The 13,636-nt window shown below is 40.9% G+C and overlaps 1 protein-coding gene across 1 annotated transcript in view; it reads left to right on the top strand.

The window, feature by feature from the left end:
* The window catches only part of LOC122941006 (cGMP-dependent protein kinase 2-like), a 322,377-nt gene extending 315,903 nt beyond the window's left edge, over positions 1–6,474 (top strand). Inside the window, exons 18-19 of the mRNA XM_044297977.1 lie at positions 3,781–3,847; positions 5,475–6,474. Of these exons, the coding sequence (XP_044153912.1) occupies positions 3,781–3,847; positions 5,475–5,570 (163 nt within the window). The 3' untranslated portion in view covers positions 5,571–6,474. The remainder of the gene's footprint in view (positions 1–3,780; positions 3,848–5,474) is intronic.
* The last annotated feature ends 7,162 nt before the right edge of the window (positions 6,475–13,636 follow it).

Here is a 13,636-nt window from a genome sequence, read left to right as displayed (position 1 = left end):
AACTACAGCTGGTCTGTGAAGGCATCAGAGGTTTATTAGAAAGCATTAGTGATCAAACAGCATCACGAAAACCAACGAACACATCAAGACAGGTCAGGGATAAATTTGGGGAGAAGTGTAAAGAAGGGTTAGTTTATAAAAAAAAATTCAAAGCTCCGAACACCTCACATCTTACAGGCACTGTTAAATCCATCATCTAAAAATGGAAGCAGCTGCAACTGCAAACCTACCAAGACATGGCTATCCATCTAAACTGACAGCTCAGGCAAGGAGAGCACTAATTAGAGAAGCAGCCAAGAGGCCCATGGTCACTTTGGATGAGCTGCAGAGATCCACAGCTCAGGTGGGAGAATCTGTCCACAGGACACCTATTGTCAGAATAGGACTGCAATGTAGCATGCACACACAGTGAATGCGTAGACCTAAAACTCCCCAGAGCCACTATCCCTGCTACTTGCAGAGTCACCCCATATGGTGACCCCACAACTGGCCTACATTCCCTACACTACGTATGTGAGGGAGCGACAAACAAACAGGGAATAAACAAAGAGACACAATTTCAGTTGTCACAGTTCCCTTGGCCAGCGCTGCCTCAATGCAGCAGTGGCGTACGGTTGCCAGGGGAAACGACAGTGTGATGCAGCCCTCTCAGCTTGGGGCCAATGAAGGAGCACATAAGAGCATTAGGGCATAAGTTTGTTCAGCTCACAGCTCCGCCCGGTGTGTATGTGTAGGGAAGCCAGCTGTAAATCATTCCCAGCTCTCTATAAGTCTGGCTCGACTGTCACTGCTATATGACTACATTTTCTGGCTTTTGGTGATTTGGTCATGTATTGCTCTCCAGGTTTTTTACTTCTGCGTCTGACTCTCATTTGCTTCTAGTATTTTTGGGACTTTGTTGACTGACTGGCTTTTCACCCTGGTACCGTACGACTACTATTAGTTGTGCACTTCACAAATCTGGCCTTTATGTAGGGGTGGCAAGAAGAAAGCCATTTATGAAGTTCCGTTTACAGTTTACCGCAAGCCATGTATGGGACACAGCAAACATGTGGAAGAAGGTGCTCTGGTCAGATAAGACCAAAGTTGAACTTTTTGCCCTAAATGCTATGTGTGGCAGAAAACTAACAATGCACATCACCCTGAACACACTATCCCGATAGTGAAACATAGTGGTGGCAGCATCATGCTGTGGGGATGCTTTTCTTCAGCAGGGACAGGGAAGCTGTTCAGAGTTGATGGGGAGGTGGATGGAACTAAATACAGGACAATCCTGTACAAAAACCTGGAAGAGGCAGCAAAAGACTTGAGACTGGGGCAGAGGTTTACCTTCCAGCCGGAGAACAGCCCTAAACATACAGCTAGAGCTACAATGGAATGGTTTAGATCAAAGAATATTCTTGTTTTAGGATGGTCCAGTCAAAGCCTCGACCTAAATACCATTGAGAATCTGTGGCAAGACTTGAAAATTGCTCTCCGTTCAATCTGACCGAGCTTGACATATTTTGCAGCTGTAATTCCAGCGAAAGGTAGTTCTACAAAGAATTGACTCAGGGGGGCTAAATACAAATCCACACCACAGTTTTCAGATTTTCATTCATTAAAAATGTTGAAAACCATGTATAATTTTTTTTCACTTCACACATACAGTACTTGCTACTTTGTGCTGGTCAATCACATAAAATCCCAATAAAATACATTTAAGTTTGTAGGTGTAACATGAAAAAAGTGGAAAAGTTCAAGGGGTATAAATACTTTTTCAAGGCACTATAAATAGAGATTAAATTTTTTTTTTTTACAAACTATGGGTTTGTAAGGATTCAGCCTCAAAGTTTTCTCGATTAGAGACCTAAATAATTGATGTAGTTTTCCCAATTCTACAATTCTAGTAATGTAATGGATTTCTCTCTTCAAGAAAGTAAGGTTTGGTGGGAACAAACCACTATTTTCAGCATGATTGCGGAATAACAGTTTTCTATGCGCAATATTGTCAGTTACTTAGTTGATTGATCTGTATGCAACCTAATAATTCAACCCATGAAATTACTATAATTTGGTGAATAGATAGTCTGGATTGTTTTTAGCAATTTTATGTAGTCTTTGTCCCATTGACAGACTATAGGTAATATGGATTTTCTTAGCAGCAATATATTTATTTTAGAGGAATACATCAAATGATTGTATGCAAACATGACAGTAGAAAAAATTAAATTCTATTTAAAGGGGTTTTCTGGAAATTAACTATTGATGACAAATCCTTTTATTATGGAGGTCCATATCCCCGGTCCCTCACCGATCAGCTGTTTGAAGGAACCGCAAACCCTTGTCCACGGGGTGCAGGCTCTTCATAGTATGCCAAGCACAGTGCCATACTTTGTATAGTGGCTGTGCTTGGTATTATGGCTCAATCAATCAATCAATCTCATTCACAGGAATGGGACTGAGCTGCGCAAAAGCCCTGTGACTGATCAACATGGCGTCATGGCTCATGGAAGGTGCATACAACTCACCTGAATGTGCAGCCCCTTCTAACAGCTGATCAGCGGGGATGCCAGGGGTCGAACCACCTACTAATTAGATATTGATGACATCCTAAGAACCCTTCTGAAGTATAAATATTGCCATAATTATTTTTTTTATATTACTAAAACATGTTATGAATACAGGTAATTGTAATGTTATTTATCCAGCTGCATTATATGTATTTCATATCTACCGCAAACTAGAAATGTTGTGCCAATGGTATTTCTAATAGATTTTGTATATTGTCAGTCTGTTTTGTGTTTTTATTCTTCTTTTTGTCCAAAAAAAATGTTTTTTCTACAATATCTAATTTCACTTACAAGTTCCCACACCCTTATGTTCACCTTCACAACCAATTTTCTATATTTTAAGTGCATCTGACATGAAAAATGAAGCAACTTTGCAAATCAATTTAATTATCAATTTCCATTTGTTTTGTGTCTATAACTCATTAACAGATCTATACGTTTCCATGGAGGCAGACAACAAACTAACCTACCTTGCGTAGTCTGTTCCTGCAGGCATATTCATTTCCATCTGTCCTCTACGGTTTGCTTATCTTATCAAATGTTAGTATATTGGTAAGAATTAGGAGGCAATGGATGACCATTAGCCTGCAGAATAAGACTACGTAGAGTTTATTTATTGTTACCATGTAATTTTTAATTAAGTCTACTTTCACACTGCCGTTTCTGGGTCCACCTGGGAGATCCGTTCAGGGCTCTCACAAGCGGCCCAAAACGGATCAGTTTAGCCCTAATGCATTCTGAATGGAAAAGGATCCGCTCAGAATGCATCAGTTTGCCTCCGTTCAGCCTCCATTCCGCACTGGAGGCGGACACCAAAGCGCTGCTTGCAGCTTTTTGATGTCCGTCTGACGAAACTGAGCCAAACGGATCCATCCTGACTTACAATGTAAGTCAATGGGGACGGATCCGTTTTTACTGACACAAAATGATGCAATTGAAAACGGATCCGCCTCCCATTGACTTTCAATGTACGTCAAAACGGATCAGTTTTTTTTTTGGGTCATGGTAATGCAAACGGATCCGTTCTGAATGGATACAAGCGTTTGCATTGCAAAATTGCATCTTTTTTTTATTTTATTTTTTATTGAAGATGCACTGGACGATAGAATAAAAAAATGCTTCCAAAGGTGGACGGTTAACTTGAGGATGAGCTTAATGAAATGAAAAGCAAATGAATCTATTTTGCAGTGTATAATGTATAATTGCAATAATGTCTTATGATTTACAGATGGTTCCAAGGATTTAACTGGGAAGGACTACGTAACCGTAAACTACTGTCACCACTGAAAAGAGAGGTGGGTCTATATGTTATGGCATAAAAAGCTTATGTGCTACTCTTGCTAATTCAAAGCCCATAGAAAGGAGTGGTGACTGTAGAGATATGTATGACATGAAATGTAGACATTATTTTCTAATTCAAAAAACATAAAAGAATATGCTGCATTGTAAATAGAATATGAATTTATTCCTAAACTAAAATCAATTCCTAAGCTGGTGCCAAATTAAATTTACACAAAACAACTTATTTTTCATTTTCCTAATATATTTAGAGGGAAAATAAGCTGTTTTATTGATGCTTCAGTCATGGCATCTGTGTTCTTTGTGGTGTAATTAGTTTATTTCTAAATGAACACAAAGTCTAACCAATGCTGATGCATCTGTCTACTGACCTTTTATTGCTCTCTAGACTATTGGGAAACCTCTTATTGTTGATGTGATCTCTGATAATAATCATAACATTAATATGAGCCTGTGGTCTGCCTAGTAGTTCTCAAATATAAATATGACCATATTACCATCATGAGTGCATTATGGAAAGGTCATGTAGAATTGGAAACTACAATGGATCTTCCTTTTGCATCCAGTGGTGGATTAAGGCTAAATTGCCCTGTGTTTTTTCTCTTAAAGTTGTTGGCTCATTTCAGACATTGATGGCTTATCACTAGGATATAGCATCAATGTCAAATACTGTAGGTGTAGGTCCCACATCTAGGAACCACTCATCTCCAGATCAGGGCTCCGAAATGAAGGAGTGCACATTGAGCATGTGTGAATGATGAAGCAGATGTGCACGCACAGCTCGCTCCATTCACTTGTGTGGGAGCTTCAAAAACAGATGAGCATGCTTGCATGTATCAGTCATCTATCAGATATTTATGGCATATCCTGTAGATATATCATACATGTCTAAGATGGGAATATCTCTTTATGTCTATTCTACATTCCTATAATGAAGCCAATCTTTTTGTCATGAAGGAATGCCTTCAAAACATTTTCCCATGGATAAAAGTCACAAACTTTTCACATTTCACATATTATTTAATGTTGAGCCAATTTAACCACAGTGTGCATTGCAATTGCCTCAGCATGATCAGATATATTCAGTGTGAGGGCAGAGAAAGGATTAAATAGCCCAGACTTGTGGCATGTAGTTTGTTATATATTTACCATCCCGAAGTTAGGTGGATCTCAGCTGCTTAGGAAACCCAGTCATGTGATACTCTTCTTATAAAAATCCAGTTTTTCCACCAATGTCACATCCTTTCCTAGGATTCTGGCTTGGGCTATGGACATCACTTCTGCTGTGGAAGGGGCCAGAGCTATTCCACTCCCTGGCACGTATGCTGATTAAGTGAATTCAGTAGTTTGTCCATATGCCAGGGAAAGTAATCCCATCCACAGCCCAGAATGGCATACTGTAAAGGACCTGATGTATGTAGGTCATGTGACCAGGTTTCCAAGCAGCCGATCTATGCAAATTGAGGATAGCAAGTGTATTGCAAACTTTCTTCAACCTAAAAGTTATATGTAAGTAAAGTTGATTTGGCTTCCAGGTCTAATATTTTCTGCTATAACTTTCAGTATATAGGTCTTTGAAGACCATTATCCATGCATCACTAATGTTTGTACTTATTCTACTAGATAAAGGGAATCACAGATCACAGCTTTTTTGACAATTTTCTGCCTGAAGCTGAAGATCCACCAGATGAGCTATCAGGATGGGACAAAAACTTCTGATAATATAGATATTATTCTATGGATTGTCGAAAGCTACAGCGCGGCTTGTACAACAATCATGTTTAGGAAACTCATGAAGGAAAATATGAAGAACAAAATGGAAAAAAAAAACTAACTGATGAAGCATTGATAGTGCACAGTACTTACTATGAACACACTAAATATTATATAGGAAGACTCTTTTAGAAAGGCTGCCCTATGATGCTTGGAGGAATGGCAGCCATTTTGTGATGTTGTGTGAAACATTTTCTCAGGAGTGCTTTTCTTTGCACTTGTAGAAACAATTTAGGATAAATTAAGCAGTGCTTAATAGTTTTGCTGCTCTATGTTTTTCCTCTGTTAAGAGTGCCCATGACCTTTCTGAATGTATGTGAGGCATCTACAACAAGTGACACAACCTTTTTCATTAGGTTGCCTCTGCTAATTATTTTGCTTTACACGAAAAGGAAAACGTACGGTTGATGTAAGAACATAATATAATGGAGGGAGTTCTTTGTAATAGTTGAAATTTCATGAGATGTTCCAGGTTGGCAAGATAAGGAAATCAACACATTGAAGGCAAAGCTTAAGAAGTTAACCTTGAGAGTTAAACCATCAAACCTAATCACTAGGTGTCACATAAGTCATCACTTCCACATTCTTTTGAGATACAAAAGTACCTGAACACTTCTTCAAAATAAGGTGCAAATGTTTCTGAATGTGTCTTTTCTTTTAATGGCTGAGAAAAGGGCACAGAGCTTTTAGAATAGAACATTGTGAATAGTGATGGATGGACATTGGCCGGGAAGATTCGCGAGCGTGCGTTCACGATCAAATGTTTGCGAACCGCACGTTCGCAGCGGGCCCCATTCGCCAGCAAACACTTACTAGAAGTAGTCCCACAACATGAACAGTGATATACCAGAAGGGGATCATTGGCAAAAATCAGGGGCCATTTTTATGCGTCTTAAAGGGAAACTCTCAAAAATGTGCCCTGCTGGAGCCTAGAATTTTTTTATTTCCTATCGGTTTGATGTATACAAATGTACAGCACTCCACGTTTTTGTATCCTGCAGAGTCCATTAAAAAAATGCATACGTTAACGTAATTTTTTTTTCTACCATGGAACTGTATGATGAACGGATGCCACTGTACGGCATCAGTCTGAGGTATCTGTTAACATATACATTCTTGGTATGCATTAAATGGATGGCAAAAATTGCATTTGAACCCAGCCCTAGTGTCAGAATAAGCACCATTACACAGAGGAGCAGCGTGGCGGAGAGGGGAGGCCGCCATGTACTGACAGAGCACTACCTGGTCCTGGTGGTAAGGAATGAGGACTGTGTTTCCCAAGGATCATATTCTACTGGGAAATACAGGGCACAGTATAATACAGTAGAATCTATATAATATAAAGATATTAGCCCTACCCCCGAATAATAATACAATTAGGTGGTCATTTATTATATCGAAATACGTCTATGTTAGGTGTAAGGTCCTTAGCACTGCAATCTGCATATTTTGCCCGCTCATGCCAGGTGTAAAAAAAGGATGGAGTTGGCAGGGAAAGGGATACAGTTATGGCCATCCAGATATTGTATACCACCGCCATACATTGACCGAATAACACCTCTGTACAGTGACCGGATAACACCACAATACCATGACCGGATAAAAGAGTATAAGAGGGTCCAGTACAGGGAATGACTAGGGGCACTGCACAGGGTGTGGTAAGAGGGCAAAATGCAGGGTATAAGGGGGCACAGTATGGGATGAGGGGCAGAGTACAGGGTGGAGGGCACAGTCACATGACCCTGTGACATTAAAAGGTCCTTATGGTGAATGCGGTTCATACGCCACCATAGTGAGAGGCAGAGGAGTGAGAAAGGGGTGTGATTATGTGGCTAGAGATAAAAAAATGTAACTGTCGGCCAGTATAGGCCCCAAAAATTCAATAGGCATTCACCTGACAGCACAGAACTTTGAATTCTGTGGCTGGAGGTGCATTAGGCAATCACAGGATAAATATGTAACTGTCGGCCAGTACAGGCCCCAAAAATTAGGCATTCACCTGACATAAAAGGTCTTTTATGCCCCTATATATACATAAGGCAAGGACCATTTTTTTGTTCTGGGTGGTGACAGATATGTGTGAGCTGGCATGAGATAATTCATATTGGAAGTTGTGGAGCGCCCTGGCTCCAGCTCATTGCCCAGCAGAATGTCGACCTCGGTCTCCTCCCCCCATCCACGGACAACACCAGGGATCCCCGAAAAGTTTAAACACTGCTCTTCTTCCTCCTCCTCCCCCCAACCACTATCCTCCTCTGACTCCTCTTCAGAGTCCTGCTGACTTGTCTCAGATGGAGTAGCCACCCCCCCCCCCCCCCCGGGAATTCACTCAGCATTGCGACTTCCTCATCTTACAGCCCCTGCTCCTCGACGGCTTGATCACTGACATGACGCAATGTGCGCTCTAGAAAGGCGTAAGGTACAATGTCACTGATGGTGCCCTGGCTGTGACTGACCAGTTTGGTGGTCTCATCAAATGGCCGCAGAAGTCTGCATGCATCTCGCATGAGCAGCTACTGGTGCAGTGAAAAAAAACAAGCTCCCCAAAACCTGTCCTGCCTTAGAGTTCGTACAGGTAGTCGTTAACGGCACGTTTCTGCTGGAGCAGCCTATTAAGCTTATACAAGATGGAGTTCCAGTAATTCAGGCAGTCACAATTCAGACATCTGACGGGCCATGGTCGTGTAAAATCTTGCGGCAGGCCAGAGATTTTCCTGGCCTGCCGCAAGACATCCTGGACCCCGGGGTATTTTGCAATGAATCGCTGCACGACTAAGTTCAGGACGTGTGCCATGCATGGCACGTGTGTCATTTTGCCCTGTTTCAGGGCACTCAGCAGATTGGCACCATTGTCCCACACCACTTTACCAACTGTCAAATTGAGCAGGGTTTGCCACTGATCGGCCTGTGACTGCAGAGCTTAAAGGAGTGCAGGACCGGTGTGGTTTGGCTTCCATGCACAACAGTTGCAGCACAGCATGGGAACGTCTCACCTGGCAAATCGAATAGGTTCTGGGGAGCTTGGGTGGTGCAGTGAAAGAGGCGTTAGCAGTGGAAAAGACGGAGTCAGCCGATGAGGAGACAGAGGATGGAGTAGGAGGAGGAGAAGAAGAGGCAGGCCTGCATGCAATCCATAGCGGTAACACCAAATCCACACGGGTGCCTTGCGTTACCTGCTTGATGACATTCAGAAGGTTCTCCCAGTGGGCAGTAAAAGTTATGTACTTTCTCTGCCCGTGTTTGCTAGTAGAGATGGCCTTGCAGTTCGCCCGGCGGTCGTTTCGCTGCAAACTTTGCTCGTTCACGGTTTGCCGAACGGCTGAACAAATCGCGATGTCCGCCGCCGCCGCCATATTATTTTACATAGTGAAGAACTTTTACCCATGACACGTCCATCAGGAGGTACAGGACAGTCAATTGAGATGTTTCAGCACATGGACATACCCCCTACCTTATAAATAAACCTGATCTGGCCGCCAGTTTACATTCAGTCTTTTGCCAGTGTAGGAAGAGGTTTCTGTGTGGAGCAGGGACAGACTGTAAGGCCTCTTTCACACGGGCGTCATGTTTTTTGCCCGGATAAGAGGCGGGTGCGTTGCGGGAAAATGCACGATTTTTCCGCGCGAGTGCAAAACTTTGTCATGCGTTTTGCACTCGCGTGAGAAAAGTCGCGCATGTTTGGTACCCAGACCCGAACTTCTTCACAGAAGTTCGGGCTTGGGATTGATGTTCTGTAGATTGTATTATTTTCCCTTATAACATGGTTATAAGGGAAAATAATAGCATTCTGAATACAGAATGCATAGTATAATAGTGCTGGAAGGGTTAAAAATAATAAAAAAGTTAACTCACCTTCTCCTCTTGTTAGCGTAGATCCCGGTCTGTTCTTTAGCTGTGGACTGAATGACCTGAGGTGATGTCAGATCACATGCTCCAATCACATGGTCCATCACCATGGTGATGGAGCATGTGATCTGACGTCATCAAAGGTCCTTTAGCCACAGCTAAAGAACAGACCGGGATCTACGCTAACAAGAGGAGAAGGTGAGTTAACTTTTTTATTATTTTTAACCCTTCCAGCACTATTATACTAAGCATTCTGTATTCAGAATGCTATTATTTTCCCTTATAACCATGTTATAAGGGAAAATAATACAGTGAATAGACTGTCACCTAGAACCCATGCGTGAAAATCGCACCACATCCGCACTTGCTTGCGGATGCATGCGATTTTCACGCAACCCCATTCATTTCTATAGGGCCTGCGTTACGTGAAAAACGCACAAAGAGGAGCATGCTGCGATTTTCACGCAACGCACAAGTGATGCGTGAAAATCACCGCTCGTGTGCACTGTCCCATAGAAATGAATGGGTCAGGATTCAGTGCGGGTGCAGTGCGTTCACCGCACGCATCGCACCCGCACGGAAAACTCGCCCGTGTGAAAGGGGCCTTAGGGACACCAAATGCTAGGTAATTTAATAGGGCCGCAAAAGTCTTTTTAAGGACTGCTATAGATGTGCTATCGATAGGTGTGACTTAATCAGGGGTGTAATATACTTATAATATACCTTCTAACATAGAAAGTATATTATAGTGCATTTGTATTGTGCAGCAGTTGTGTGCAGTTCTGCTGCGATACTGCAGCTACACATAGTGCCAAACACTATTGGAACAAAACATTTCTACTGGTGTGATATACAAGTTGCCCCCCCCCCCCCCCAAAAAAAAAAAAACTGATTGAAGCAGGGGTGTTATATACCAAAAATATACTTTCTATATAGTGCATTTGGGTAGTGCAGCATTGTTTTGCAGTTTTGCTGCCTTAGCTCAGCTACAGATGGTGACAAACGACATTCAAACAAATAATTTCTACTGGTGTGAAATACCAGTTGCCCCCTAAAAAAAACTGATTGAAGCAGGGGTGTGATATACCAAAAATATACTTTCTATATAGTGCATTTGGGTAGTGCAGCATTTGTTTGCGGTTTAGCTGCATTAACTCAGCTACACAGAGTGACAAACGCCATTGAAACAAATAATTTCTACTGGTGTGATATACCAGTTGCCCCCCAAAAAAAACTGATTGAAGCAGGGGTGTTATATACCAATTATATACTTATATAGTACTTATCTTATATATTATAAATATATCACACCCTTCTATATCACACCTATCTTTTGTGGCCCTATTAGCTAGCATTTGGTGTCCCTAACTGTCCCTGCTCCAAAATGCAACCTCTCCCTACACTGGCAAAAAAACTGAATGTAAAATGGCTGCCAGATCGGGTTCTCTTATAGGTTTGGGGATGTGTCCATGTGCTGAAATGTCTCAATTGGCTGTCCTGTCCCTCCTGATGGATGTGTCATGGGTCAAAGTTCGGCGCTAAGTAAAAAAATATGGCGAATGCGAATATCGCCATATGTTTGCATGTTCGTTGAATCGCAAACAAGCAAAGTTTGCCGCGAAACGACCGCTGAGCAAATCGCAAGACCATCTCTAATTGCTAATATAAAGATTTGGAAACTTCAGAAGTAAGTTTCTGCTCAAAAGTTATATATATTAAAGGGGTTGTCCAATGGCAAAAGCTTATCCCTAATCTACAGGAGAAAGGATATCCCCTATTGTGAGGACAAGGGATGAGTGTTTGTCATGGGACAAGCCCTTTGTTCACTGACACTTTACATTTCTTTATGATGTCCATCAGCTTTATTAATTTATTTATTGCATTGTATACATATTTATCCAAATTGTTAAACAAACTGGCCCACATATATCAATAATGGTTTATTCTTTGCCATTCATATTCTTTTAGACAAATGTATCAATTGTTACACATCATTTGTTTAAATTGTTGCACATTTCTTTGCATATTTTTTGGAAAAGATGTGATGCTTTTTTGTTTAGGTTTTCTGCTTACATTTTATGCTTATGGGATGTAGTATTTTTTTGTGCAAATTTAATAAATGTAATATGTTATATATAGGCAAAAAAGCCACTTCTGCTATAACCATTCTCACTAACATAAATCATTCACTGAATCATCATTCACTATAAATGCATCCTAAAAGTGCCACATGAAAAGGAATATATGTGGGCTATTACTTTTACCAGCAGTTCTATGAACTTTGTGTCCAGTCCAGATGTTTGCAACCTCTTTCCAGCCTGAATTGTACTATTACATCACTACAGGTACCTAGTTGGGCCGAATAATGTAATGGTACAGCACAGTGGCATAGGCATGGACTTTAAAGGGGTTTTCTGGTTAAAAAAAAAATATTTAAAAAAATTCCTACAGCATGACCTCTGAAAAAGAAGATTCATATTCACCTGTTTCACACAGTTCCAATTCTCGCTGCTGCCTCCACTCTCTCCATCTTCTATATTCAGCTGTCAATCGGCATGGTCACATGCACTGTTCCAGCCAATGACTGGCTTCTGCGGTGATGTGGCCCCAAACAGCATGTCACTGCTGAAGCCAATCATGGTTGGTGCATATAACCATACCCATGCAGCGCCGAATATAAACAGTGCTGGGACCAGAAGATGGAGAGAGCGGAGGCAGCACAGAAGACTGAAGCAACATGTAGCAGGTAAGTAGGAATTGTATGTTTAAGGGCCATGCTGTGGGAACTTGTTAAAACATAATTTACCAGAAAAGCCCTTTAAGAGCTGTAGTTGTGCCATCACTTGATATTACTATCAGGATCAGAGAGAACTCTGATCCCAGCGGTTTAACTCACTAAACGTTATGGTCAATAGCGACTGCAGCATTTGAGCTCCTGGACATGTTCTAGTCGTCTCAGGGGACTAAAGTTTTCCAAAACAATAAAAAAAAATAAAAAATTCTAAATTTTTGGAATCATATCTGTCCAAAATATTGCAAAATAATGTTGTTTATCATGGGCAGTAAACGCCATAAACGTTCCCACTGCAAAATTTCCAAAAAATAAAATAAAAATAATTATAATAAAAGGCCACATATATCCAAAAAGGAGATAAAAGCTAGAGTCCTAAAAAAAAATTAAAATCACACAAACTATATAAATTTGGTATTAAGATCATAAAATGAACATGTTATTTTTACCTAAGACTGTAAAAATGAAACTATAAAAACAGTGGCTGATTTGCAGGTTTTTTTTGCACCATCAACCCCAAAAGTTATAAAAATAATTATACCATACGTTAGTAAATTGTGAAATGGTGTTATTAAAATACAACTTATCTTCAAAAAAATAAAAAATCCTAATTTAGTACAGCAACAGCAAAATGTATGGCTTTTGAAATGTGGGGCTGAAAAAATGAAAAAAAAATTGCAGCGTCCTTATTTATTTATTTTATGCATTTTATATAGCGCTACTATATTCCGCAGCGCTTTACAGACATTATCATCCAACTGTCCCCAATGGGGCTCACAGTCCTTGCCCTTAATCCCTTAATAAACGCTAATATTTCTTTTTATTAGAGGTGGGACGACGAATCTGTCAAATCCATGAATCCCTCGAATTTTGCTGGATTCATGGGATTCGTGGACTGGAATCCCGACGTAATTTACGAAATTCGAATCCGACGAATCCCGTCGCGACGTCACGTCCCCGCACCTCCCGAGACTCCTGCTATTTCCCTACCCGTGAACTGTGTTGACGAATACTTTGTTAAAAAAGTAAGGACTCTTTATTTTTTCATATTAAAAGAATATTGAGTTTGGACCACTTTGTTTCATACACCGTTCACACAATTCTTATGTACAGGATTCGTAGGATTCGAGATTCGAAAGATTCAATATATTCGAGAACCTTTTCGGATTCGGAAAAAATTGGATTCGTCCCACCTCTACTTTTTATGAAGTTCATTAAAGGTCTGAGGCACCCTTTTTTATAGTGTTGTCTTAGCATAGACCAAGCCGACTAGTCTAGTCTAAGCAATAGATGGGTTTCCTGTGCAGGGAAGAGCAGAAGTTCAACTGTCTTATGGCATCTGGGCTCCTGCTGTAATGGCTCAGATCAGCTCAAC

Source organism: Bufo gargarizans, chromosome 6, assembly GCF_014858855.1.
Source record: "Bufo gargarizans isolate SCDJY-AF-19 chromosome 6, ASM1485885v1, whole genome shotgun sequence".
In the NCBI taxonomy this organism is placed as follows: Eukaryota; Metazoa; Chordata; class Amphibia; order Anura; family Bufonidae; genus Bufo; species Bufo gargarizans.
This window is presented reverse-complemented; position numbering and strand designations above follow the sequence as displayed.